The sequence below is a fragment of the Eublepharis macularius genome, chromosome 9 (assembly GCF_028583425.1).
Source record: "Eublepharis macularius isolate TG4126 chromosome 9, MPM_Emac_v1.0, whole genome shotgun sequence".
Lineage (NCBI taxonomy): Eukaryota > Metazoa > Chordata > Lepidosauria > Squamata > Eublepharidae > Eublepharis > Eublepharis macularius.
The window spans coordinates 30209824-30235311 of record NC_072798.1 but is presented as its reverse complement, the minus strand read 5'-3'; the positions used below and the strand labels follow the sequence as shown (position 1 = coordinate 30235311).

General features: G+C 43.1%; 1 protein-coding gene across 1 annotated transcript in view; it reads right to left on the bottom strand.

Moving 5' to 3' along the window:
- Positions 1–25488, bottom strand: part of STAB2 (stabilin 2) — a 119567-nt gene that overhangs the window by 29015 nt on the left and 65064 nt on the right. Inside the window, exons 39-55 of the mRNA XM_054988859.1 lie at positions 24717–24812; positions 23779–23824; positions 21108–21184; positions 20164–20289; positions 18978–19051; positions 17380–17451; positions 11409–11528; positions 9666–9713; positions 8448–8525; positions 8203–8349; positions 6459–6599; positions 6315–6374; positions 5996–6172; positions 5791–5883; positions 3929–4075; positions 2571–2627; positions 764–890 (exon numbers count right to left, since the gene is read on the bottom strand). Coding sequence (XP_054844834.1) covers positions 764–890; positions 2571–2627; positions 3929–4075; positions 5791–5883; positions 5996–6172; positions 6315–6374; positions 6459–6599; positions 8203–8349; positions 8448–8525; positions 9666–9713; positions 11409–11528; positions 17380–17451; positions 18978–19051; positions 20164–20289; positions 21108–21184; positions 23779–23824; positions 24717–24812 — 1686 coding nt within the window. The remainder of the gene's footprint in view (positions 1–763; positions 891–2570; positions 2628–3928; positions 4076–5790; positions 5884–5995; positions 6173–6314; positions 6375–6458; positions 6600–8202; positions 8350–8447; positions 8526–9665; positions 9714–11408; positions 11529–17379; positions 17452–18977; positions 19052–20163; positions 20290–21107; positions 21185–23778; positions 23825–24716; positions 24813–25488) is intronic.

Sequence of the window (25488 nt, the reverse complement as noted above, 5' to 3'; positions counted from 1 at the left end):
AAAGGCCAACCTTCCTTAGCTTCCGAGATCTGATAAGATCAGGCTTGCCTGGGCTATCCTGGTCAGGACAATAAGAATGTACCCATGCATTTAAAAAATGAATGTGAAAAGTGGTGCTGAGCACTCAATGATTTGGATTCACTGAAGCATTTCCGTGGATGGGAGGATTTTCCATCCGTGGAATGCAGCTTTCTTGCCCCTAAAAGAGCAGTACGTTGGGTGGCATTTCTGGCTGTAATGAGAGGGGGAAGGCAAGAAAGTCATGGCTCCGTAGCCTGATATCCTTCTGCCTCTGACTTGAGGCTCTGTTTAACAATTATTTATTTATTTATTTATTTATTTTAACGTATTTATATTCCGCCCTCCCCGCAAGCAGGCTCTTTCCAGGGCTTTTTTTCTGGGAAAAGAGGTGGTGGAACTCAGTGGGTTGCCCTTCGAGAAAATGGTCACATGGCTGGTGGCCCCGCCCCCTGATCTCCAGACAGAGGCGAGTTTAGATTGTCCTCCACGCCAGCAGCACGGAGGGCACTCTAAACTCCCCTCTGTCTGCAGATCAGGGGGCAGGGCCACCAGCCATGTGACCATTTTCAAGCGGTTCTAGAACTCTGTTCCACTGCGTTCCAGCTGAAAAAAAGCCCTGGTTTTTTCACTCCAACAATTTTTATCTTTGGAAATACCATAGCTCTTCTTCTTTATTTGGAGGGAGCATTTCATGCAATGAGATATAAGCCATCTAAGAAACAAAAATTTTGGAAAACCTCACCTTGACAGTCATTCCCGAAGTATCCCTTACAGCATTGTGGTACCCTAAGAGACATAGAACAGTTCTTCTGGCAGCCTTCATGTTTTCTTCCATAGCTAGTGTAAGTACAGGGATATGTCTGATGTCCCTTGTGAGTTTAAATTTGAACACAGAAAGAAAGGGGGGGAAGGAAACACCAAAAGGAGATTAGTTGAATCTAAACAATGGCTTTGTGGTGTGTGTGTGCATGCACCTGCACATGCAAAGGGAAAATCGAAATTTTGTAGATAATTGGGTGCACAAGATAGAGGTGTAAAAACCTGCCCAGCTCCCTTGTGATTGACACATCTTCTAGGAAGCAGGTGAAATTTACTCTAGATATATTATCTACACTACAGACAAACTGTCATTAGAAGTCATTGATCTTCCCAAAGGGAATGATAGTGTTATTCGTTGAAATTTTCACAGGCTGTATATGTGTTTGTCTAATTTTCAGCACCCTTACCAAACTACAACTTCCAGAATTCTTTGAGAGATCCAGCAATTCAAGTTAAGGCCTAAAGAAGTTTTGTAATACAAATATGTCCTAGGTGATATATACAAGTGGCTGGATATGTCATAAAAGAGAGGAGTGAGACCATATTGCTGTGGTGCCACTTCCGTAACATCACACACAGCAAACTGGATTCACGCAGGCAAGCTGGGACAGATGATGTTACTGTGGAGAGGAGGAACACAACTCCCCTGCCACATCTGCCAGGAGCAGAGCAGGGGGCCCACAGCCTTCCTCCATTTGCACTAAATGTGAATTTGATGGGAGGGGGAACCCCTACTCAAATCATGTTTAATGTGTGACCCGAAGCTTACTTTGAAAACACTGTGTGAGGGAGGCTCCCGTGCACATGTGCAGACAAGAGGAGACAAGAGGAGTGTCTCTATTTCCTCCTTTCCACCCTGTGCACTTTAACTAGAAGAGAAGAGCTGTGAGGCAGCTCTTCCATGTGTCTGTTCAAGTAGTAAGAACAGGTAGTACGACAAATAGCTCAGAACAGGTAGTGAGAGAAATAACTTCCCCCTGGCCCTCCTTTGCAAGTTGAAGTGCACAGGGTGGAAAGGAGAAAATGAAGATGCTTGAACTGCCTCATCACATGCATGGGAGCTGATTCCTCCCCCCCCCCACATTTTAAAGGCAAGCTTCAGGTTGCACAGTTGATTTGGGGTTTCCCTCTATCAAACTTGCATTTAGCTCATATGTAATCAAGTATAAGGAGGAACCTGTTCCTGATTTTCTGTTGTATTGATTCAATATTCAAAGTAATTTATTCATACAATTTTGATTTCTTAGCCACCTTGAAGATACTAAAGAAGTGTGTGTGTTATGTGTTGTTAAGTTGTCTCCGACCTATGGCGACCCAATGAATGAAAGACCTCCAAAATGTAGTATCATTATCAGACTTGCTCAGATCTCACAAACTGGAGACGTGGCTTCTTTTATTGAGTCAAGCCATCTTGATACTGGCAAAGAGACAGGATATAAAATGAACAAATGCATATAGAGGACTGTTGTGAGCATAAGCATAGTGAAGTACTTGGGATGAAGCAACTGTCCTAATATGGATGAATCCAAAGGTGATTCAAGCTCACAGATGTGTCTTACTGAGCTTTCCAATCAAGGACCTTTAAAGAAACTCACTGCATGGATAGGAATCTCACTTTGAAACTCACTTATCTATGTAGGTCAATTTGTATACTTTTGGTTGTCCCTCTGAAGTATATTAACACAGTTTGCTGCTTGAACTATAGACATTAGCATACAAATATTATTTACCTTTGATTTTGCCCCAGTAGGACATTTTGCAGTTCTGTAACAACTGATGCAATCTCCCTGGGGAGAGAGAAAAATGTGTTTTAAATCAGACTTTTTCAAAACAATCTCTTAAATAAGGCGTGGTTTCTTTAATTTATAATGCTAAAATGTATAGATTAAAAAAATTTGCAAGGCCTGGTCTGGGAACAGAACCACTTTCTTGTATAGGACTCTGCCCATTTACAGAAATATCTTCTCTGCTGTGGCACTGCGTTCCTGGGACTCCATCCCCCGATTTAAGCGCCAGGCAAAGTTGGGGTGGGCTTTCTTTTTCTTTCCTTTCTTTTCATGCCTTTGGCAAATTCCTCACCTTACTTTTTTTTTGTTTCTTGGCATTTTGAACTATTGTGCTAAACAATTTATATGCTAAGGATCTAATTGTATGGTGGTTCATGTTATTTATTTTAAAATTTTTAAATTGTGGTTGATGGTTATGAAAATTGGAAAGGATTGAGTCAGCTAGCCATTTTGAGCAAATACTATCGTCCAAGATCAGTTTCACAGCCAGCATATAACAGGTTGGTGTCTGCTACACCAACATTCTACACACAGGCTGATTCCACACACGTTGGATAATACACTTTCAATGCACTTTAGCTATCGTTTGGAAGTGGATTTTTTGTTTCACACTTGAAAAATTCAGTTCCAAATGATCTCCAAAGAGGATTGGAAGTGCATTATCCAACATGTGTGGAATCAGCTCCAGGTACATATTGCATGTGTATCTATATTGTATGAGGGTGTTTGTTTCTCTATGGACTAACAGAAATATCCAGGTCCATGAACACATATTTAAATCCACTTGTCCTCAGAGAAAGAAGACTTCAGATTTTGTTGCAGTTCTAATGCACAGCCATGTCCTCTTACAGTTCTTCTAAGTGGTTGAGTGGTTGGACTGTGAATCAGCACTCTGATGGTTTGAATCCCATTACTGCTGTGAGCTCAGCAGAGCTCCTCTCAGCCCCAGCTTCCAAGCTGTATTGTGGAGATAATAACAATAATGGCTTTGTTCACCACTCTGAGTGGTGCACTGATCCATCTAGAAGAGTACTATGTAAGTGCGGTTATTATATTTATTATTTTATAAAATGTTGACAATATACTTTAAAAAATTGACACAGTTGTGCATATTGTAGCAATGGTGCAACAGTATCGCACAACAGTAATCTACAAACCTTCTGACTTGTTTTGCCTACAGATGGCTAAAACACCAATCCTCATAGTCTAAGCCAAATACATATTGGACCACCCACACGTGTGAAATGACCTAGATCAATTGGAGGTTCAGAAGAGTAACAAAAGTATATAGAAAGACTGACCAAAACATCGTAACTGATGAAAGTATCACAGCGACCTCCAAGGTTAGGATCTGTTAACATGCAGTCAATCCCATAAGCAACACCGCCGTCAAACTCTAGATACCTTTGCACTATCTTGCAACTCCTATCATTGAGGAACAATTCACCCTGAAGGAGAAAGTGACATAAAGTTTACATCTCTTAGCATTTCTTTCAGGCTGCTGAGTAAGAGAAAATAGGAAGCACAAACATAATCCTACCACTCTGCTCCTGTAGTCTATGAAATCTTCCTCGGCTTAAGTGGCTCTTCTTCTGGTTGCAAGCAAAAATGTGCAGACCCATCCCTGGTGCTGGATAGAGGGGAAGGCATGCACAATCTGCCAGACTGCATCTAGAGCCACTTCAATCCTCACATGCCGGTCTTGATCCAAAGAAGGGAACTACACATGCAGCCCAATTGGAGGAAGTAGTTTCCATGTACACAGACCACATGTGCAGATCCTAACGGAGCCGTGAGATTCATATGTGGGAAGCCTGTATAGACCTCCCTTATCAAATTAGAATTTTTGTCATACATTAATGGTTTGAGTGACAAGTCGAGAGTAATTCTGCACATGTTGGATAATGCACTTCCAATCCTCTTTATAGATCATTTGGAATGGATTTTTTTTGTGCGGAATAAAAAATCCACCTCAAACAATTGATAATGTGCATTGAAAGTGCATTATCCAACGTGTGCAGAATCAGCCAGAAACATTTATTTACACTCCTCATCCAGTAGTTTTTAACAAGTATACAAAATGTATATTTATTCACTTGAATATGTATAACCTGCTTTCTATTTAAAATAAATCCTCAAGGCAGCTATTATTCCATGCTATATACATTTCTGCAGCTCAGACACAGGTTGTTGTTTGCCATTTATTAGGAGGTACCACAAACAAGGTCTTACAATAAGACCTAATATGTGCCAGAGCACCCTGCGTGATTGTTTCAGTGGTGGCAGTAGAGAGAGCGCCCACGTCACAGCTGACTTATGGCGACCCCTAGAGGGGTTTTCATGGAAAGAGACTAACAGCGGTGGTTTTCCATTGCCTGCCTCTGCAACTCTGGTCTTTGTTGGAGGTCTCCCATCCAATTACTAACCAAGGCTGACTCTGCTGACCTTTCTTAGCTTCCAGGATCTGACAAGATCAGGCTTGCCTGGGCTATCCAGGTCAAGGCCATTGTTTCATTATGACATAAATCTGCACATGGTTCACACTTGGTTTACTGGTAATTTGTTCATCTCTATCATATTCTCTTTCTGCAAAGTATTTCTAAGAAGCCCTTTAATCCCATTAAAAAATATTTTCCTGCAATTCCCTTCACGTACTGCTCATTCTTTTTTAAGAAGCCATATTTGGTTCTGTAAAGGTAAAGGTAAGCACCGAGTCATTACTGACCCATGGAGGGACGTTGCATCCAGACGTTTTCTTGGCAGACTTTTTACTGGGTGGCTTCCCATTGCCTTCCCCAGTTTACCTACATTTTACCCCCAGGAAACTGGGTACTCATTTTACCAATCTCGGAAAGATGGAAGGCTGAGTCAACCTTGAGCTGGCTATCTGAACCTGGCTTCCGCCAGGATCGAACTCAGGTCATGAGCAGAGCTTGGATTGCAGTACTGCATCTTACCACTCAGTGCCATGGGGCTCTTTGTTTGGTTCTGTATTGAGCCACATTGGCTCTAGAGCGACAGGTTGCACACTCACTGGAGAAATTGTAGACTATGTTATTATGTTGCAATGAAATCTCTTCCTCCTTTCATTTAAAACCTTGTCATCTGTTTAACAGAGTCAAAAATCCACGGATTAGCTAATTTACTGATGTGAAATACTTACAACTTCATTGTCATAATTACCGCATGTCAGTCTGAGTTCAAAACCTTGGACTGTCTTCAGTGAATTGGAGGTAGGGAGGTCAGAGGCTAAAATCTATGGAAGAGATGCACAAAAGATAGGCAAGAGGGAGATTGTGATTTGGAGAGATTGGCAAACAGAAACATGCTATACATAACCAGTAAATGTTTATACAGAAAAATGCTACCTTGGCATCTCTGATAATGTAGATTTTCAGATACTGCTGCAATTTTGCCTTGTCCGACATTTTAAATAGAAAATCTTGCTGTTCTGAAGGCAGAGCTCTTATCACTTTGTCAGTGGGCCAGAACAAAGTGACTGGCTGATGAGCAGGGTCATTCAGGAAGCTAAACAATCCAGCACTCTGAAATAAAATGGAAGTGAAATTAATAGCTAGCTACAAATGAATCTGTTGAACACAGGCACTGCCACACCAGAGGCTTAAATAATTTAAACTGTATTATGGGCAGGAAAATTCATCCAGGTTACAAAATCATGTCCCTTACCTCTAGCAAGTTGGCAAACATGATGTAGCCATTTTTTGCTGCAACCATTTTGAGGCTTTCCTAGGAAGATAAAATATTTGTTAAGTTTATTTTCTTGAACATTTTTTTTAATGAATTGACAATCCAAAAATAACTTTTACGCACCATCTCAGGTGTCGGATTAGTAGCTGGGAAGTCTTGAATCCTCTGTGGAATTAGCCAACTGTCTATGATGTGTATGACTCCGTTTGTGCTGATTATATCACTGGTTAATATCTTAGCTTTGTCATTTAAAAACATTGAACTCTAAAAAGGCAAACAGAGGCAACAAAGGTTTTCATGGACTCAAGGTGCTTCATGTGAAGATATAAAACATGATAGACTGATCTGCCGCACCTTGCAATAAAAGTACGAAGCCAGCAGTTGCGCTGGCCAAGTTCGGAGAGAGGGTGGATTCTCATCCCAAGTTTTTGCGGGCCATTTGCTGGCGGCCACTCGCTCCAGAATGAGGGTTGTTTATTTAAAAATAAACAAATAAAATTTTGTCTTTGTGATTATTTTTTAATTTTTAAATAAACAAATACATAGATTTTTATGAACGAGGAGGAAAATCTGGCAAATACATAGATTTTTATAAACGAGGAGGAAAATCTGGCAAGCACCATGAGGCAGCTGTTGATGAACAGAGTTTGCCTATTTAAACCAGCTATTTATCGGCTGTTTGGCCTGGGCGGCATGGGGAGAGTACTCCCTTTGTGCTGGGCAGCACTTAACTGAACCCAGTCTGCTGTATGGAATGGTGGGGAGGGATGTTGGTGGGGCTCAGCAGCACCTCTAGGCACAATTCCAGGCAGGAAATAAATAAGGTGCCCCAATAGTCTTCTTGCCTCTGCTGCTATTGGTGGTGCTGCTGCTGTTACTACTATTAACAACAATAGGCTTTTAAAGAAAAACTAAGTGTCTATAATCTTGAGTTTGCCCAATGGGGAAAATAACAGTCCCAGGACCATTTTGGGTGAAAAAAATGGCATGATGGGAGGCTGGAATCTTTCTTCCCCTCACACAGCAGCCCTGGGCAGGATTTCAGCCTCTGTTCTGGAAACGTGAAGAGACTTTCAGGGACTGGCCCACTCTTTTGCCTTGACTGTATCTCTGGAGATAGGTGGAAAGCAAGAAATGCCTTTGCTGTCCACCCCTCCCCCATCCTTGGCAACAGTACTTGAGTTTTAAAGTAGTGACATCTCATGATCTCCGGCAGCAGCTAGTCTAGCCTTGTTATTAGGGAAAGGCAGCTGCTGTAGGGTTGCCAGCTCCAAGTTGGGAAATTCCTGGAGAAAGTGGGGTTTGGGAAGTGAAACCTGGAGAAAGTGGGGAAGGGAAAGTGGGGAAGGGAAAGTGGGGAAAGGACCTCAGCATGGCATAATGCCATAGAGTCCACCCCCCAAAGTAGCCATTTTCTCCAAGTGAACTGATCTCTGTGGTCTGGAGACCAGTTGTAATTCCTGGAGATCTCCAGCCACTACTTGGAGGCTGGCAACCCTGCTGTCAGAGTAAGTACTGCTGTTCTTTAAAAAGTTGTGGTGATTCTTCCTCAACTTTGGAGTGTATGCACAGAGGTGTTAGTCCCTGACAATCTCTTCATCCATACTGGCTGCTAAGGAGTTTGCTTCCTTCTTCTGGTAAAACAGAAGAAGGGAGCAAACTCCCTTCTTCCGGTAAAACAGGCAGAGGTGCAAACTCCCTTCTTCCGGTAAAACAGGCAGAGGTGAACTGAACACTAAATGTACATGCATTCCATCCTTAGGAGTGTGATGTTCCCTGTTTACTTTCCCCAAACCATTCATAGTGCTGTGTGTGGTTCTCTCTTTTCCAAAACGAGAAGTGAACATGAATCCATACGTTTAGCTACCTGTGAGAATGTGATCTTGATTTGTTCTCCCTGAAGAGTCGTCACGTTTCTGTTTGTTGTCAGATCGGAGTAGAATAGTGAGCTACAAGCTACTATATGGTAGCGAAGGATCTGGGGCATCGCACCATTTTTGTCCCAGTCATAAGTCTTGGAAGAGAAAAGTTAATGACAAATACAAGGGTGAAAAAAACTCCACAGAATGTAACCCAAATAATTCTGCATGATTTTGCTCTTTGCTTACTCACTTTTAATTGAATTGCTCTTCTGTTTGGTACAAAAACAGTGAAAGGGCCATTCCCATCCAAATCTTGGACACCAGCAGCCTGCAATAAATCAGCGCCAAATTTCAGTTCCAAACAGTGTAGTGGTACCTGACAGATCACCACCCTGTTACTTAGGGTTGCCAACTCTGGGCTGGAAAATTCCTGGAGATTTGGGGGTGGAGCCTGGGGAGGACAGGGTTTGGGGAGAGGAGGGGCCTCAATGAGGTATAAAGCTATAGAGTCCAACCTCCAAAGCAGCCCTTTTCTCCAGGAAAACTCATCTCTGTAGTCTGGTGATCAGATGTAATTCAGCAAGATAGCCAGGCCCCAGCTGGAGATTAGGAAGCCTGCTGCTACTGGGTCTGAAAGGCTGTTCCCTGAAACCACTTTTTCAAGTTTTTTGGTAACCCTCATTAAAACTGCATTTGAACTTGCAATTTGGAGTATGCAGGACTTTTTTTTTGTCAGAGAGAAGTGGAAGGTGTAGTTTGGCAGTTTGAAAACACTGATTATCAGTATTGACTATTGATCAAAGTCCTTTTTACTGAAGAAGCAGAAATCTCACTGCATTCTTTTAAAGCAGGGAGCTTTGACTCTTAAAAGGTCATACTGTGGAAGTCTAGTTGATCTTTAAGGTGCTACTGGATCCAAAGTTTGCTCGTCTACTACAGACCAACACGACTATCTGCCTGAAACATATTATCAAGTACATTTTGTTGTGTTTGTGTATGTTATATATATGATAGTTGGGCTTGACTGACTCACCCACAGGGATACTGAAATAGTTGGGGTATTTCCCAGTGAACTTCAATCCTGATATAATGTACATGTGTGACCCACGACATCTGGATTGTCATAAAAATCTGAGATTTAAGTCTTTAAATTTCAATCTAAAACAGGAAGCTCAAAATGTATATATGGAAGTAGAGTGCGATTTTTGACGTTATTTGCATACTCAATTTCCTCACATATATGGAAAAAGTGAAAGAACAATAAATATATTCTATCCATTTCTCTGTCAAATCAAGAATGTAGTAGGAAATAAAGACCCTCCCAATCACACATAGATTAATTATGATGAGGGTGATCATCCAAATTATCAACTCTACTAACTATGGTTAGGTAGGGCACATCAAACCAGGTACACAAAACAGAGTCTATGGTCTGAAGCTGGTTTGTTAATCACAGTTACTTTCTTACCTGAAGATACATTGTAAATCGACTAGTGTTTACATTCCTTGAAAGTTCCTTCAACAACAAGGAAAAAAATTATGAGAATCAGCAACATCAAAATGTAAATATATATAGCTCTTGCAGAAACAGCTGTACGCAGGCTGACATGAACACCGAGGACTAGAATATACATGGGGCTAAGTGTGCCGAACCTTCCAAAGGTTGCCGAAACAGCTTTGAAGTATGATGTATTTACACATGGGGGTAAGGGAGGAAAAACGTCTAGGCAGAGCTACTGTGCTTTCCTTCTCTTTGGGGATTCATTTTACTGCTTTATTCAGGCCTCTATCCCCTCCTCCCTGAAGACACACCTGTTTAAGAAGTTCAGTGCCATGGCTACGAGCAGATGGCAAAGGCAAAAGGACAAGGAGGAAAGCATGGGAAGAAGATGGTAATGTGGCTCTCCCACTGGAAGTGCCCTGGGAGTTCTGTCTGGACGAGGAGTGGTTTTCCCCTTGTAATAGGGCAAGCTGTCATATAATTTTTTTAAAAAATTGTCTGTCTATGCAGTACAGTCAACATCATAAAGATGGCCATTTTGGGCTGAAATGCATGTTTGGTGGTAGAACCAGGTTGTTGTAAATCAGGTGGTAGAACCAGGTTGTTGTAAATCAGGGGGCTGCAGTTATTTGTGGGGAGGGGGCATTGCTGCTGAGAGTCACCATAGGCTCCCATATGACCCTGATTCAAGCCAAAATCATAGCAGAACAAATCACTTGGCTTCCTGAAAGCATGAAGAGAATAATAATTGTTCATTAGGTAAAAAACTGTAAAGGAAAAGTACAGGATTATTAAAGAATACATTTTAATTAATTTCTGATTTACACTATACAGATTGCAATAGAATATTGTGGGGGGGGGAGAGCAAGCAGAATCAGAAAGACTCCCCAGCCAAGGAATCTAGCCAGAATTTTGAAGTTTGTTATAAATGAAATACAGATGACACACAAATTACCTGAGCATAAGGCCCATCGAATGAAGTGACACACCAAAAAGCACTCAACAGGAAAAATACTTTAAAATATTTCTACTTTCTCAAAACCAAAAAGCTCACAACAATGTGAAGATGCTTAATGCGGAAGGAAAATGGGGGACACAAGTGTGGACCCACAAGAAACTAATAGGAAGAGATTCTTGGCATCCTGCTGTTGCCCCATGTACTTAGCCACCCCACAGTGGCGCAAGCAGGGGAAGCAGCAGCAACTCTTCCTTCTCCTTCTTCCACACACTTGAAAAATTCAGTTCCAAATGATCTCCAAATGGGATCCCTATATATTGTTGTTGTGAAAATCTGTTGTATCCTCCATGGACAGGAGGCATATTAGCTGAGTCCCCAGATGAATAGGAAAAGTGGGTTGGGGAGGTGGATTAAGTATCCTCCTTCCTGCTGCTTCTCTGCTGCAAATTCCATCACCAGATCCACGCATCATTGGATACTGTGATGTCACCGACCTCCTGGATTTTGGAAAATCCCGGAGGAGAATGACTAGGACATCGCCATATCCAATAAACTGCGAATCCTATCTTGGTTTAGTTCAGCTCCTGAATACAGCTTTACTGTAGCAGAAGCTTTCAAGAACCACAGTTCTCTTGGTTAGATGCAGGTGCTACTGGACTCTTTTCTATTTTGGTACTACAGACTAACACGGCTAACTCCTCTGGATCTGAATACAGCTTGGCTGGTAATTCTTTAGTAAAACAATATACTACCTGGAATATACTTCCTCTGCAAGTAAATCCATCACCAATGTAACCAGATCTGCAGGTACAGGTCCTTCCTGTTGCTTCAGTATCATTGCAGATTGCATTTTCCCCACAGCCACCATTATTCTGACAGGAAGGCAATAACATGAAATAAAATTTCACTTGTTTTTCTGTGTCAAGTTAAAAACTATAAATGAATGCGAACACAAACACAAGGGCTTTTAGGTTTCCCTTAAAGCACATATTGCCTGCTTGTTCACTCATCCTTCATCAGCGTGGAGATTAATCCCTCAGTACCACAAAGGAACAACAGAGTCATTGCAGAACTGCCATGTCTTGCATCCTCTTTGGCACTGCAAGGAGAAACCTCATAGTGCTAGAGGCCCAAGCTATGACTGGGAGCTGTGAATAGATCACCTGTTGTGTAAACTTTCAGTTGTAGCCCTGTGAGGGCCTGATTTCAATTGGAGCCATTGGACAGGGGAAAGGGGAATTTAACTTTTTCTTTATGACATTTTCATGACGTGACCTACCCCCGCAACTGCTCTATGGGGCAAAAAGCAGGAAGGATGTGTGTGTTAAAGTGTAAAAGGTTTATGAGGGGAATGAATAAGGCCTTCAGCCCCCACACTGGGAGTCTAATCCAAATTAGAACTCTATCCTCAGATCTCCCAATCATTTTGGGTAGGGGTCATTTCGTAGAAAAAGAGCTGGAGGAACTCATTAGCATAACTCATTAGCATATACCACACCCCTTGACATCACCAGAAGTGTGTCATCAGCATAACAGATTAGTATATGCCACACCCCTGACACCACCTATCCTGGCTGTTTTGGAACCAATCCTGGCCATTCAGGGACGAAATTGGACCAAAAATGGCAAAAAGGGGCTGAAAATGGTGGAAAAGGGCCCCAAAATAGTCAGGATCGGGTCACTGCTGAGTGAGAGCGTGATCCACCACCCGTCAGAGGCCCGATCTGGGCCGTTTCGGCCCCAATCCAGGCTGAAATGGGCCCAAAATGGCCGAGAGTCAGGTGGGCGGGGCCACCTGACATGTGACCTCTTTGGGGAACTACCGGGACTGCGTTCCTGCGCGTTCCCCCTTAAAATGAGCCCTGATTTTGGGTCTAGCTTGGTCCCAAACAAAGTAGGTCAGCAGCATTTCAAAGAAAGCACTGGAACTGTGCCTTCCACTTTAGGGTCAGATAGTCATTAGCTGCTATAACCAGCTGGAAGTTTCTGAGGCTCTTTGAGGGAGTCTCCTGGGTGTATTAGGCCTATGCTGCCTTAAGGGCACTACTTGGGTTGCCATCATCCAGGCAGGGTTTGGAGATCTCCCAGAATTACAACTGATTTCCAGACTACAAAGATCAGTTCCTTGGACAAAATGGCTACTTTGGAGGATGGACACTATGGCATTATACCTCACTAGGGTTGCCAGCTCCAAGTTGGGCAATTCCTGGAGATCTGGGCAGTGAAACCTGGAGAAAGTGGGGTTTGGGGAGGGAAAGGACCTTGGCATGGCATAATTCCATAGAGTCCACCCCCCGAAGCAGACATTTTCTCCAGGTGAACTGATCTCTGTGGCCTGGAGACCAGTTGTAATTCCAGGAGATCTCCAGCCACTACCTGGAGGCTGGCAGCCCTATACCTCACTGGGGCAGGTTCCTTCTCTCCCCAAACCCTGCCCTCCCCAGGTACCACCCCCAAACCTCCAGGAATTTCTCAACATGGAGTTGGAAACCCTCCAAATTTTCCTAACCAGAGTGCCAACTATGGCTGGCAGCTCTATAGAACTCAGGCTTATGTTTGTGATAAAAATACAGGCCTGCTGTGGTGATTGGGGAGAGGAAGCTGCAGTGAGTGAGGATAGGGAAAAGTGCGTCCTACCCATTCCAGTGCTGATTTGCACAGGAAGAGGAGGAGCTGGACTTAAAAAGACACAAAATACTTCCACCCTTATGTGGGGGTAAGCCCCATCATTTATCTATTTATTTAGTCCGTCTTTATCTTGTCTTTCCAACCAGGTATTCACAGCGGCATATATAATTCTCCCCTCCTTCATTTTATCCTCACAATAACCCTGTGAGGTAAGATAGGGTGAGAGGCAATACCTGGTTCAAATTCAGCTTATAAACTTCATGCCAAGTGGTGATTTGAACCCATGTCTCCCTGGTCCAACACATCCACTAGGGATGTGCGTTTCGGCTTTCTGAATGCCGAAAGAAAGCCGAAACAAACGTGTTTCGGCTTCTTTCGGGTTAGCTGAAACGTTTCAGAGAAAGCCGAAATGTTTCGGCTAGCCGAAAGAAAAAAAGCCAAAACGTTTCGGCTTCTTTCGGCTTTTCAATGGGAAAATGCCTCCGTCTTCCCGGACGTCTGGGGGAGGCATTTTCCCACCGAATCAGCCCAAAAGTGGTGGGAACCTTCCTCTAACCCCTCTCTAAAAACCTTCCAGGTTTCAGACCGATTGGACTTTGGGGGGCCAAGTTATGGCCCCCCAAAGCAGGTCCCCCTATCCTCCCATAAGAAAGCGAAGGAGCAGCATATTGTTAGCATGCTGCTGCTCATCTTCTTCATTATTTCCTATGGGGAAAAAATGAAGAAGCAGGCTTCCTTTGCCAGGGGTGGCATTTTGCATGCAAAATGCCCCCTTACCCTCAGGGGCCCTTCTCCCACCCTTCCTCCCACCCCCCACCAAGGCTCAGCCTGCTCCCACTTGGGGGGGGCATTTCATGGCCTCCCCAAGTAGGTGCTTTGCTCTCATCTCTACCACTGACAGCTGGGGGAGGCTTGTCTTGCCAGGGGTGGCATTTTGCATGCAAAATGCCCCCCAGCCCTCAGGGGCCCTTCTCCCACCCCTCCTCCCACCCCCCACCAAGGCTCAGCCTGCTCCCACTTGGGGGGGGCATCATCATAGAATCACAAAACACGATTCCTGTCAAAAACACTTTATTTCTTGAACAGCTTTAGGATACACAGCAGGGGGGCGCACCAAAGGGCATGATAGAAGTGTACTACACAAAATAATACAACCCACTTCACCGTTTTTGACAGCAGTTGTGTTTGTGTGATTCTCTGATGTGAAGTGAGTTGTGTTATTTTTATGTAGTACACTGCTTTCATGCCCTGTTGTGCCTTCCTACTGTGTAACCTAAAGCAGTTAAGGAAATAAAGTGCTTTTGACAGCAATATTTTGGGGTGATTCTCTGATGTGAAGTGAGTTGTGTTATTTTTATGTAGTACACTGCTTTCATGCCCTGTTGTGCCTTCCTACTGTGTAACCTAAAGCAGTTAAGGAAATAAAGTGCTTTTGACAGCAATATTTTGGGGTGATTCTCTGATGTTAAGTGAGTTGTGTTATTTTTGTGTAAGATACTGTTGCCATGCCCTTTGGTGCGCCCCCCTGCTGTGTATCCTAAAGCTGTTCAAGAAATAAAGTGTTTTTGACAGGAATTGTGCTTTTGTGATTCTCTGATGTTAAGTGAGTTGTGTTATTTTTTTGTAAGATACTGCTGCCATGCCCTTTGGTGTGCCCCCCTCCTGTGTAACCTAAAGCTGTTCAAGAAATAAAGTGTTTTTGACAGGAATCGTGTTTTGTGATTCTATGATGTTAAGTGAGTTGTGTTAATTTTTCTGTTTGGGGGACTGCTGGTGTAATGTGTCATAATGCTTTGCCTACTTGTACTTTGAAAGGGAGAAAATAATTTTTAAAAAACTTTATTTTGTGTTGTTCGTGTTTTATTCTTTGTTGTGCAGTTGGTTCCCATCATAGGGAACAATGGGGCTGGCTGGCCAGCCATCTCTGTAGGTGGTGGGGGAATTTGAGGGAGGGTGTCTGTGGTTCAGGTGCTCTTTCACAGCGACCAGCTGGCACTCAGAAGTGTGCCCACCATTGTGGCACCCCTGGGCTGTGCAGAATTGCCCAGGGAAAGAGAGTTTAGAAGTTCCCAGCATAGGGAACAAAGGGAGAGGGCTGGCCTTTGCCAGCCTGTTCCTGGGGTTATGGGTGTGGGACAGGTGGGGGTGGATTTGGGTCTGTGAGGGGCTAATGTGGGGATTTGGGTCTGTGTGTGGCAGCTGGGGGGGAATTGGGTTTGTGTGGGGCTGTAAGGGGTGGACCTTAGGGGCTGAGAGGACCTACTTGGGGAGGCCATGAAATGGCCCCCCCAAGTGGGAGCAGTCTGAGCCTTGGTGGGGGGTGGGAGGAGGGGTGGGAGAAGGGCCCCTGAGGGCTGGGGGGCATTTTGCATGCAAAATGCCACCCCTGGCAAGACAAGCCTCCCCCAGCTGTCAGTGGTAGAGATGAGAGCACCTACTTGGGGAGGCCATGAAATGCCCCCCCAAGTGGGAGCAGTCTGAGCCTTGGTGGGGGGTGGGAGGAAGGGTGGGAGAAGGGCCCCAGAGGGTTGGGGGCCATTTTGCATGCAAAATGCCACCCCTGGCAAGACAAGCCTCCCCCAGCTGTCAGTGGTAGAGAAAAGAGCACCTACTTGGGGAGGCCATGAAATGGCCCCCCCAAGTGGGAGCAGTCTGAGCCTTGGTGGGGGGTGGGAGGAAGGGTGGGAGAAGGGCCCCAGAGGGTTGGGGGGCATTTTGCATGCAAAATGCCACCCCTGGCAAGACAAGCCTCCCCCAGCTGTCAGTGGTGGAGAAAAGAGCACCTACTTGGGGAGGCCATGAAATGCCCCCCCCAAGTGGGAGCAGTCTGAGCCTTGGTGGGGGGTTGGAGGAAGGGTGGGAGAAGGGCCCCTGAGGGTAAGGGGGCATTTTGCATGCAAAATGCCACCCCTGGCAAAGGAAGCCTGCCTCTTCATTTTTACCCATAGGAAATAATGAAGAAGATGAGCAGCAGCATGCTAACAATATGCTGCTCCTTCGCTTTCGTATGGGGGGATAGGGGGACCTGGTTTGGGGGGCCATAACATGGCCCCCCCAAAGTCCAATCTGTCTGAAACTTGGGGTTTTTTTTAGAGAGGGGTTAGAGGAAGGTCCCCACCAATTTTGGGCTGATTCGGTAGGAAAATGCCTCCCCCAGATGTCCGGGAAGACGGAGGCATTTTCCCATTGAAAAAGCCGAAAGCCGAAAGCCGAAAGAAAGCTGAAACAAAGCCGAAAGCCGAAAGCCGAAACGGCTGGCCGTTTCGGCTTTCGGCTTATTCGAAAGAGATTCTTCTTTCAGCTTTCGGCTTTAGCCGAAATTTTTTGGCTTGCACACCCCTAGTAACCACTACAAAGACAATGGCCGTTTTCACACTACTAACCTGCTTCCATAACGTTGCGAAACATCGTGCAAAAAATGTGGAAGATAGCGTCTTCTCGTGAGAGTTTTGCTCTACATCACGCAAAACTCTTGCGAGAAGACGCTATCTTCTGCGTTTTTTGCACGATTTTTCGCAACGTTACGGAAGCAGGTTAGTAGTATGAAAACGGCCATTGACTCTCAATGAACTCAGCAGGATTAACTTGAATAAACACATTTAGGAACATGGCGCCAGTTGGCGCTGTGAGATAATTTTTTTAAAAAGTAACTTGGGGGCTTAACGCTCCAAACCTGTAAGGCTTTCTCCTTTTTGGGCTGCAGTTTACTCAGCAGTGGAAGAAATGCAGTCTGCCCTAACAAACATTGTCATCTTTGGCAGCAAAAATACTGTACTAAAATTAGAACAATACAGAGAAGATTAGCAAGACCCCGGAGCAAATTCACAAGGCACTCCATCTTTATAAGGCTTTGGAACCAAGTCTCATTTTAAGCCTTTGGTAGATCCAGCAGGCACATCTCCTTACAGGTATACGTCTGAATAGTGACCAGATGTAGGGTTCAACAGCTGGTTCCCTTACAGGTCAGTATGTAAATATTTATGTGTGCCTGTTTGGATGTGCCCTGAACAAACTGTGGATCTTTGCTTCAGAAGTAACAGATGCAAAGCAAACTGTTCCATAAACCAAAAGCTTGACTAATTTTAAAGTACTCACAATTGAACATAAACTGATGTAGGTGCATGAATTGCCATTTCCAGAATATCCTTTTAAACAGTTGCATACTGCCTGCCATAGACAAAAATAGATGAAGGTATGTCAGAAGATAGAAAAACATTAATATCACTGGCAACGCTTATACAAATGGAAAACCATCACAAAGAATAATTCAGTCCATTCTAAGCTCACATCTCCTTTGTATCTTTCCTTCTCTCATATGCAAAGCATATAATCTGCTATATCTTTTAGATGCTAATGCATGTTGCAGCTTTCAGATTTTTTCTTAAGGAAAATTATTGTAATGAAAATATAATAACCTTTTGAGACAGACATTTATTCGTTATTCCAGTTTATACTAGACAGGATGCAAATATCTGGTTACTTATGCAACTTTTAGGTGGCCCACCAAAATGTATTAGAATATTTAAACATGACAGTTTTGTTTCAAGAAAGATTTTAGCCTTAATACAATATTTCTTTTCTGTCCTGTGTTCAGAGAACACAATATGTCATAGTATTCTTCACAATATTTAAACAACTAACACAGAAGTACTATATAATTTATAAGTGTTCAAAGCATTTCACTTATTTTAGTCATACTTTCAGCGCAAGATGATGCTGTTGTTCTATCTCCATATTACACATGAGCACCTGAGGCAGGCTACACAGTGAGATTATGGCAGACCTAAGATTTGAACCGGTGGTATATTATTACTACCACGGCTTTTTTTCAGCTGAAAAACGGTGGAACGGAGTTCTGGAACCTCTTGAAAATGGTCACATGGCTGGTGGCCCCGCCCCATGATCTCCAGACAGAGGGGAGTTTAGATTGCCCTCTGCGCCACTCAGTGGCATGGAGGGCAATCTAAACTCCCCTTTGTCTGGAGATCAGGGGGCGGGGGCACCAGCCATGTGACCATTTTCTCCGAGGGCAACCCACTGAGTCCCACCACCTCTTTTCCCAGAAAAAAGCCCTGATTACTACCAACTAGTAGTCATGCTACACTATACCAGACAGCTCCAAAATCTTGCCGTTAAAACAGAATAATCAGGATCCATAGCTCAGTAGAAGAGTGCATCACTTTAAATTCATAAAGCTCAGTCCCTGGCATCTCCATTTCAAGGAATTTCAATGAAGCTGGACAAGACATCAGCTTTGAAAAGCCTTGAAATGCTTCTCCAAATTGACATTTCTGAGCTAGATCAATGTTCTGATTTGGTATAAAGAAGCTTTCATAGGATTGTTTGCTATTTTTAGCCCATTATTCATCACTGATTATTTATTATGTTCATATCTGGCTTTTCTTCCACCATGCAATTCAAGGAAACATAGATGGGTTCCGTGAGGTGTCTTGCCCAGGCACTGAGCCAACCCAGCTTTAGCAAAGAGGTTGCTTGCAACATATGCAGCCCATACTGTTCCACAGGCAGCCACTAGGGATCCACTATGAGCCACTCACTGTGTGGACAACCCTCTGGTTAACAAAACAAATTATTCATAGTTTATGCCACAATGTGTTAATGTATACAAACAATACATTGCCCTGGGACCAATGACTGCCTTCCATACAAGATGTGCTGTTGAAATTGCTTACCTGATTGGGTCCGATATGAGTGCATTCAGCATTTTTGTCACATCCACCATTATTTGTTATGCAGGGGTTAATTTCTTTATGAGATCAAATGAGAAAAGCAGAAAAAGATGAGTATTCTTTTGTTTCTCATTCACTTTAAGGGATACTAGAAATGGAAGCTACTATTTTCCAGTCATTCTTGTAATTACCCTCCCTGTTTCATAAGAAAATTTCCTTAATTTCACCAAGACAGATCTCTCTATATCTATATCTATATCCCTATCCCCGTGTGTGTGTGTGTGTAAAGTGCCATCAAGTCAGAATAACTGACTTATGGCAACGCCTGCTGGGGCTTTCAAGCCAAATGAGAAGCATAAGTGGCTTGCCAGTCCCTTCCTCTGCAGAGTCTTCCTTGGTAGTCTCCCATCCAAGTACCAACCTGGCTTATCTTCCAAGATCTGATGAGATTGGGCTATACCATGCTGCTTTCCCTCCCATCTGTACCTGTACCTGTACCTGTACCTGTACCTATATCCAGTGCTGGAAGTACTTTAATGATGTTAAGGAATTAACTACAAAGACCTTTATAGATCTTTCCCCTGATGTACAGACTTTTTAACACAGGAAGAGGGAAGTTTGAAACAAATTACACTTTTGATTATTTATGAGATGGTACCAGGCTGTGTCACTTTCACTTTATGAATACTTGAAACACCTTAAGACCAGATCATCAACATGCACCAATTTTCTCAATGGATAACTTCCTAGGCCTGGTACAGAAATTTGGCATCTCTAGGCAATTAATAACATTAATAATAATAATAACATTCGATTTATATACCGCCCTTCAGGACAACTTAATGCCCACTCAGAGCGGTTTACAAAGTGTTATTATTACCCCACAACAATCACTCTGTGAGGTGGGTGGGGCTGAGAGAGCTCCAGAGAACTGTGACTCACCCAAGGTCACCCAGCTGGCTTCGTGGAGGAGTGGGGAATCAAACCCGGCTCTCCAGATTAGAGTCCTGTTGCTCTTAACCACTACACCAAACTGGCTCTCACTGAGTGAGAAATTCAGTGAGAAATTCTCACTGAGTTTACCCCACATTGTGTTAATGAGCATAATACATCCATGGCACAGATTGAAAGTTAACAATAAGCACTATTTAACCAGTCAAATGTTTGCACATATATAGTGAATGCTTACCAAGGCAGACTATTCCATCTCCAGTGTAACCTGTTTTGCAAACACACACTCGATTTCCTGGGGTCGTACGTCTACATTCTGCGTCAGTGGAACAACCTCCATTGCTGATTTCACATGCATTAATAACTGTAAAAGAGCACACAATATAAATGCACAAACTGGTGTTCTTTCAGGAATTATGAGGGAAGGGGAAACAGCTAATCTCACCTCCCCAAATCTTCCCTTATAGGGCTTCTAGTCTTCCAGCAGCTTTAGCAGGATGATTTCTCCTACTCTCACTTTTCCCCTTTAACTGATGCTCAGCTGCCATCAATATTTTGGTCCCTTCTGCAGCAGTTTAATTCCTTATCAGGATTTTTAGATCCTCCCCACCCTTTCCTAATTTACATAGGCAGAATTTTCTGCATACCCAGGAACTTCTCAAGTAGGCGGAATCCCCTTGTTGTCTGTGGGTTGCCCCACTGTGCAGCTTTCCTTAGCTACCCAGAGAGTGGCTTAGTTTACTGCAAGTTATAGTGATAGTTACAATGTTCATAGGACCACTTCACATTGCTTGCAGAAGCACACCTGGTTTTAGCAAATACGCCTGATGGAAAAAAATGCAACCCAAGCACCCTGGTAAATACACGTGCAAATATATAGTTGTGTAAATGCATTTGCAAACATCTAAGTGCAGACAATGCCATTTAGGCTTTCTGAAAAATAGAGGACAGGCAGAATCCAAATTTGGCCCATGCACTGACCCAACTGGTCTCAAAGAGGACTCCAATTTCTTTTCCTGTACATTTGTATTTTTTAAAAATCCCAGATTGTCCATTTTAAATACATTGGAATTATTCCCTTTCTCAAATTAACACATATGTGGTGTCCCCCCCCACCTCACCCCCAGCTGGCAAACATTGGAGACAGCAAACAGTCTTTCAAGCAGAAGGACGTCCACTTGCCTGTACAATATGTCCCGTTTCCTTTAAACCCAGCCGCACACTTGCAATATGATGTGCCTTTGGAATTGAGAAGGCAGCTAAAATGGAAAAAAAGGGTAATTGATACTTATAAAGCCACGTTTGTTCTGCAGCATTACCAGTGCTTTTTCATGCCCTATCCTTCTGAAGAGTTAATGGACATGTGAAGCAGGTATAAAATTGATTATAATAATTTTTAAAATGCCAGTTTTACAATATGGTAATTTTAAAGGTTCAGAACATATGATCAAACATTGTCTTGAATTATTAAACATTTTATTTTTCTATATGAAAAAAATGGGAATATATTCTTCCACTGTACCACTGGGCTTGGCCCAATGCTATCGGCAGCTACTGTGTCACTGGTATTGGCCCAGCACTGGAGACTACCAAGCAACTGGGCTCAGCCCTGCACTGGCAGCCACCTTGCAAATCATCCAGACTTCTCCTGGGGAGAGGCTGCAAGGGGCAGGGAGGGAAGGAGGGAAAACTGAACATGGGGCGGGGTGCTGGAGGTGGAGATAAAGGTAGGTTGGCTGGTGGGTGGGTAGAAAAAAGGGAATCAGGAAAATGGGAGAGGCTATGAGGTGCTGCCAGGTTAAAGAGGAAATGAGGGGGGTACAGGAGAAAATGAGATCCCCCCCTCAGAGATTTGTGAGATTTAAGTCTTATTAAGCATCAGAACAATAAATATTAAATGGAAGACTGCTAAGGGTGTGCACACGGACTATATGGTCTCCTGATGCCTGACAGAAGCTGTTATGAATGAAAGTTGATGTTGCACGAAAGGACTCTGCAAGGACTCACAGGGGAGGGGAATCCTGTTTTTTTCCTGTTCATTTTTTGTTCTTCAGCCCCCTGCTGGGTGTGCTTCCCCATAACCAAAGGAATTTCGTGAAAAACTAACTAATAATACCAATAAAGAATACTTATACAATTCATTTGCTGCAAAGTCTCAATGTGTAATTCATCAATAATACTCAATAGAACCAATTCAACGCGCACACAACAAACCGCACCCCGGCAGCTTCAATTAGCAGTACAATGCAATAATTTAGTAGAGGGAGGTCACATAAAGTGCTACGTACAAATACCTATATTCATACAATAACAATTATATAATTAAAGTGCAAATGCTGAGGTATGAGAAATGTTCATTCAAGCACAATGTGCCTCCCAAGAACCACAGAAGTCCAATAATAGTCTGCAAACAAGCAGTCCATGGGTGTCACCGAGGGAGGAGTGGTCCGGTCAAGGTGTGCTTCCCCATCTGCTGCTTTCCTCCACTGGCTATTCTCCCCCCACCCTGTTCCTATTCTCTTTCGGTAGTTCCTGGTTTGTCCATCCTCTCCTCACTTACAGCCATATCCTTCTCAGCCCTTCCCCTCACCTGGCCTTTATTACTAAAGTCCATTCTGTATTTTGGAAGTAGTACATGGGAACTAGAGGCTAGCTGCCAATGGGTGTAGCTTTATCTTCTTAATATGGTAGCCATCATAGTTGGTTACTGATTGGGGGGGGGGCAGTGTCTGCACACGTGCAGTCATGGCTGCTACCTTTTGGGAGGGGGGAGTCAACCTCCAACTGTTTAGTTTAAAAAACTGGTATTTTTCTGCAAACCTGAGGTTCCCTTGTAGCCTTGCATGGTCCAACTTTGTGGATTTTTTAATCTACAAGATGCAGACCATGCATGACTATTAGATATGCACATACCAAAAGATAATTCTCTAATTCACCCCTAGTGTGTGTGTGTGGGGGGTGAAATTCCATGCCCTCCCGCCCAATGTCACCTCCCATCTTTTATATGGTTGCTGTAAACTGCTCTATGGACGGTGATAGGTGAATGTTTAATGTGCTGCTGTGCTCTTTATTGTTATAGTTGTATCTATATACATTTTAAATGAATGATATGCATTATTTATATTTTTAATAGTCACTGCTGATAAATTGTGTAGTGTGTTTTAAGTTGTTGTGATCCGCCCTGAGCCCACCTGTTTGGGGAGGGCGGACTATAAATTTAAGAAAATAAAATAAATAAATAAATAAATAAAGGTCTCCTGTCAGTGAGGGGGCTGTATAGTCATCTCAGCCCCCACCCGACATGAATTATAGTCTGATCAAGACGACTGTTCTTCCCTCTTCCCTTCCCCCTGTGCATCACTGAAGGATAGTATGGGCCGCTATCTCAAGAACTGCATTTTATTGTAATATATGATTGTGTTGCTGATGTGGTTTTATTCTGGTTTTACATGTAATTTATATCTTGTTGTAACCTGCCCTGAGCCTGCTTGTGGAGAGAGAGGGCTAGAAATAGAATAAATAAATAAATAGACAGACAAATAAATAAATAAATAAATAAATAAATAAATAAATAAATAAATAAATAAATAAATAAATAAATAAATAAGCTTTATCTTTAAGCTAGGATAGCAACCTTCGGAGGAGTTTTAAAAAGAAAAAAATGGTTAGGTATGCTGAAACAATGTAGATCCATGCCCACTGTTATTAATCCATAAGGACTACAAGGGTGGTCAGTAAGTAATGCTACCAGGTACTCCTTTTTTCAGACCACCACTCCCCCTTCACCCACACACTTCAAAATCAGTCTGTGGTCAATGTTAACTTCTATTAACAGTTCTGATGTCATACATACTTAGCACTAGTGTGGCAAGTATTGTTGCAGTTATCATCCTTGATTTCTGGGGAAGCAAAAAGAGATCGAAAGAGCCTTTGTTAGCCTGCTGTCAAAGAGTGATATCCCTTCCCCTCCCTTTCTATTCTGAATGCCGTAAGAACCGATATATGGATACTGTAGAATCACGTGATCCAGAGTTTTAACTTCAAACTGTATTAGTACACTTGAATGCTCCCTGGAATACATTCCTGCACATTATGCAAATATCTAGACGACAACCTCTTTCCTAGACAAGTTTTTTTTTTAAATGGAAAATTTCAATCATGTTATTCACCTGCAGTCTAAATTGTATAGCCAAAGGAAAACTATGCCAAGCAATTTTGCTGCATGAGTCGACATCATTCAGACTGTAGAAGTCTGCCACTTGTTTTGCATTTTGTGCTTGCTACTCTGCTAGTACTTAAGAAACACTGAAAAAAAGCAGTAGCCGTTAAAAATATATTTCCGTTTGGGTTGTGTGAAGGCTCAATGGAACACTGAGAAGCTGCAGTCAGTCTGTTCTCTTTTATACTTTCTGCTGGACAGACTAACATTGGGCCGTGCCATTCAGAGAAGGAATGTATAGCTATCTTATTCCCCCATTCATGAGAAGTCACGAATCTGACCGGAACAGTTGAAACCCCCTCCTCTGCACAGTTCTGGCAGGGATGAACAGAATGAGCTGCAATTTGGGGGAAACTGTAGTCTGTGCTGTATGATGATGTGGTTTTTCTTGGTTTGATTGTTGTAAATGTATTTATATTTATTGTCTTATGCTTGTTGTGACCGGCTCTGAGCCCGCTTGTAGGAAGGGTGGGCTAAAAGTCGAACCAAATAAATAAATGATATAAATAAGTAAATCTTTGGTGATGGTGCCATAGTGAATTAAGCTCTGCATTTGGGGTGGCCACACTTACCACTATCACATTTCACACCTCTCCAGCCAACATCACATTCACAAGAGCCATCCCCTTTTATGCCACTGTTGCACTTCCCACGGACACAGGTGCACTCTAAATGCAAAAAGGAGACAGGCTTCAAACTCTCATGTGATAATAAATCTCACTCGATATACATGGTCATATTAATTGGATCACATTTGCTCTGTTCAGATTACTTGAGTTCCAGAGATAACCAGCAAAGAAGAACAGGAACATGCCTGTTGTCTCAACTCCTGATCAAGGGTGTACAGAAGACCCAATCAGTGCATGGAAGCCAGGAGCAAGGACACAGTCCCTCTGGATTTTCTCCAGAATTCCCATAATACAAGCAGAGATTGCCATCACCAGCATACTACATGGAGTTCTCTACGAGCAAAGACTGTCCCGTTTTCTTCAAAATCAGAATAACCTCTGGGGACTTGTGAAGTTTTGCACTGTGGCCAATCACCCTGAACCAATTTAAAGCATGCAATAGGGCCACAGTAGCTGTAGATAGATTTTCTGAATGCCTAAAAAAACCCCATAGTGCACAAGCAACAAGATCTGCTCTGCCTTCTGTGCAGAATAACTTGTGCAGAATCTTTCTGTGTATAGTTAACACAGGATTCCATATGAATAGCATGGTGGACTTGCAGATCTGTTTCTATGGATGCACATGGAACAGTTCTTCCATGTATGCAGAAGTGTACTGGAGACCAGGTGGGGCTGCCTAGGCACAAGAGGACAGATTCAGTGATCTAATTCCCTA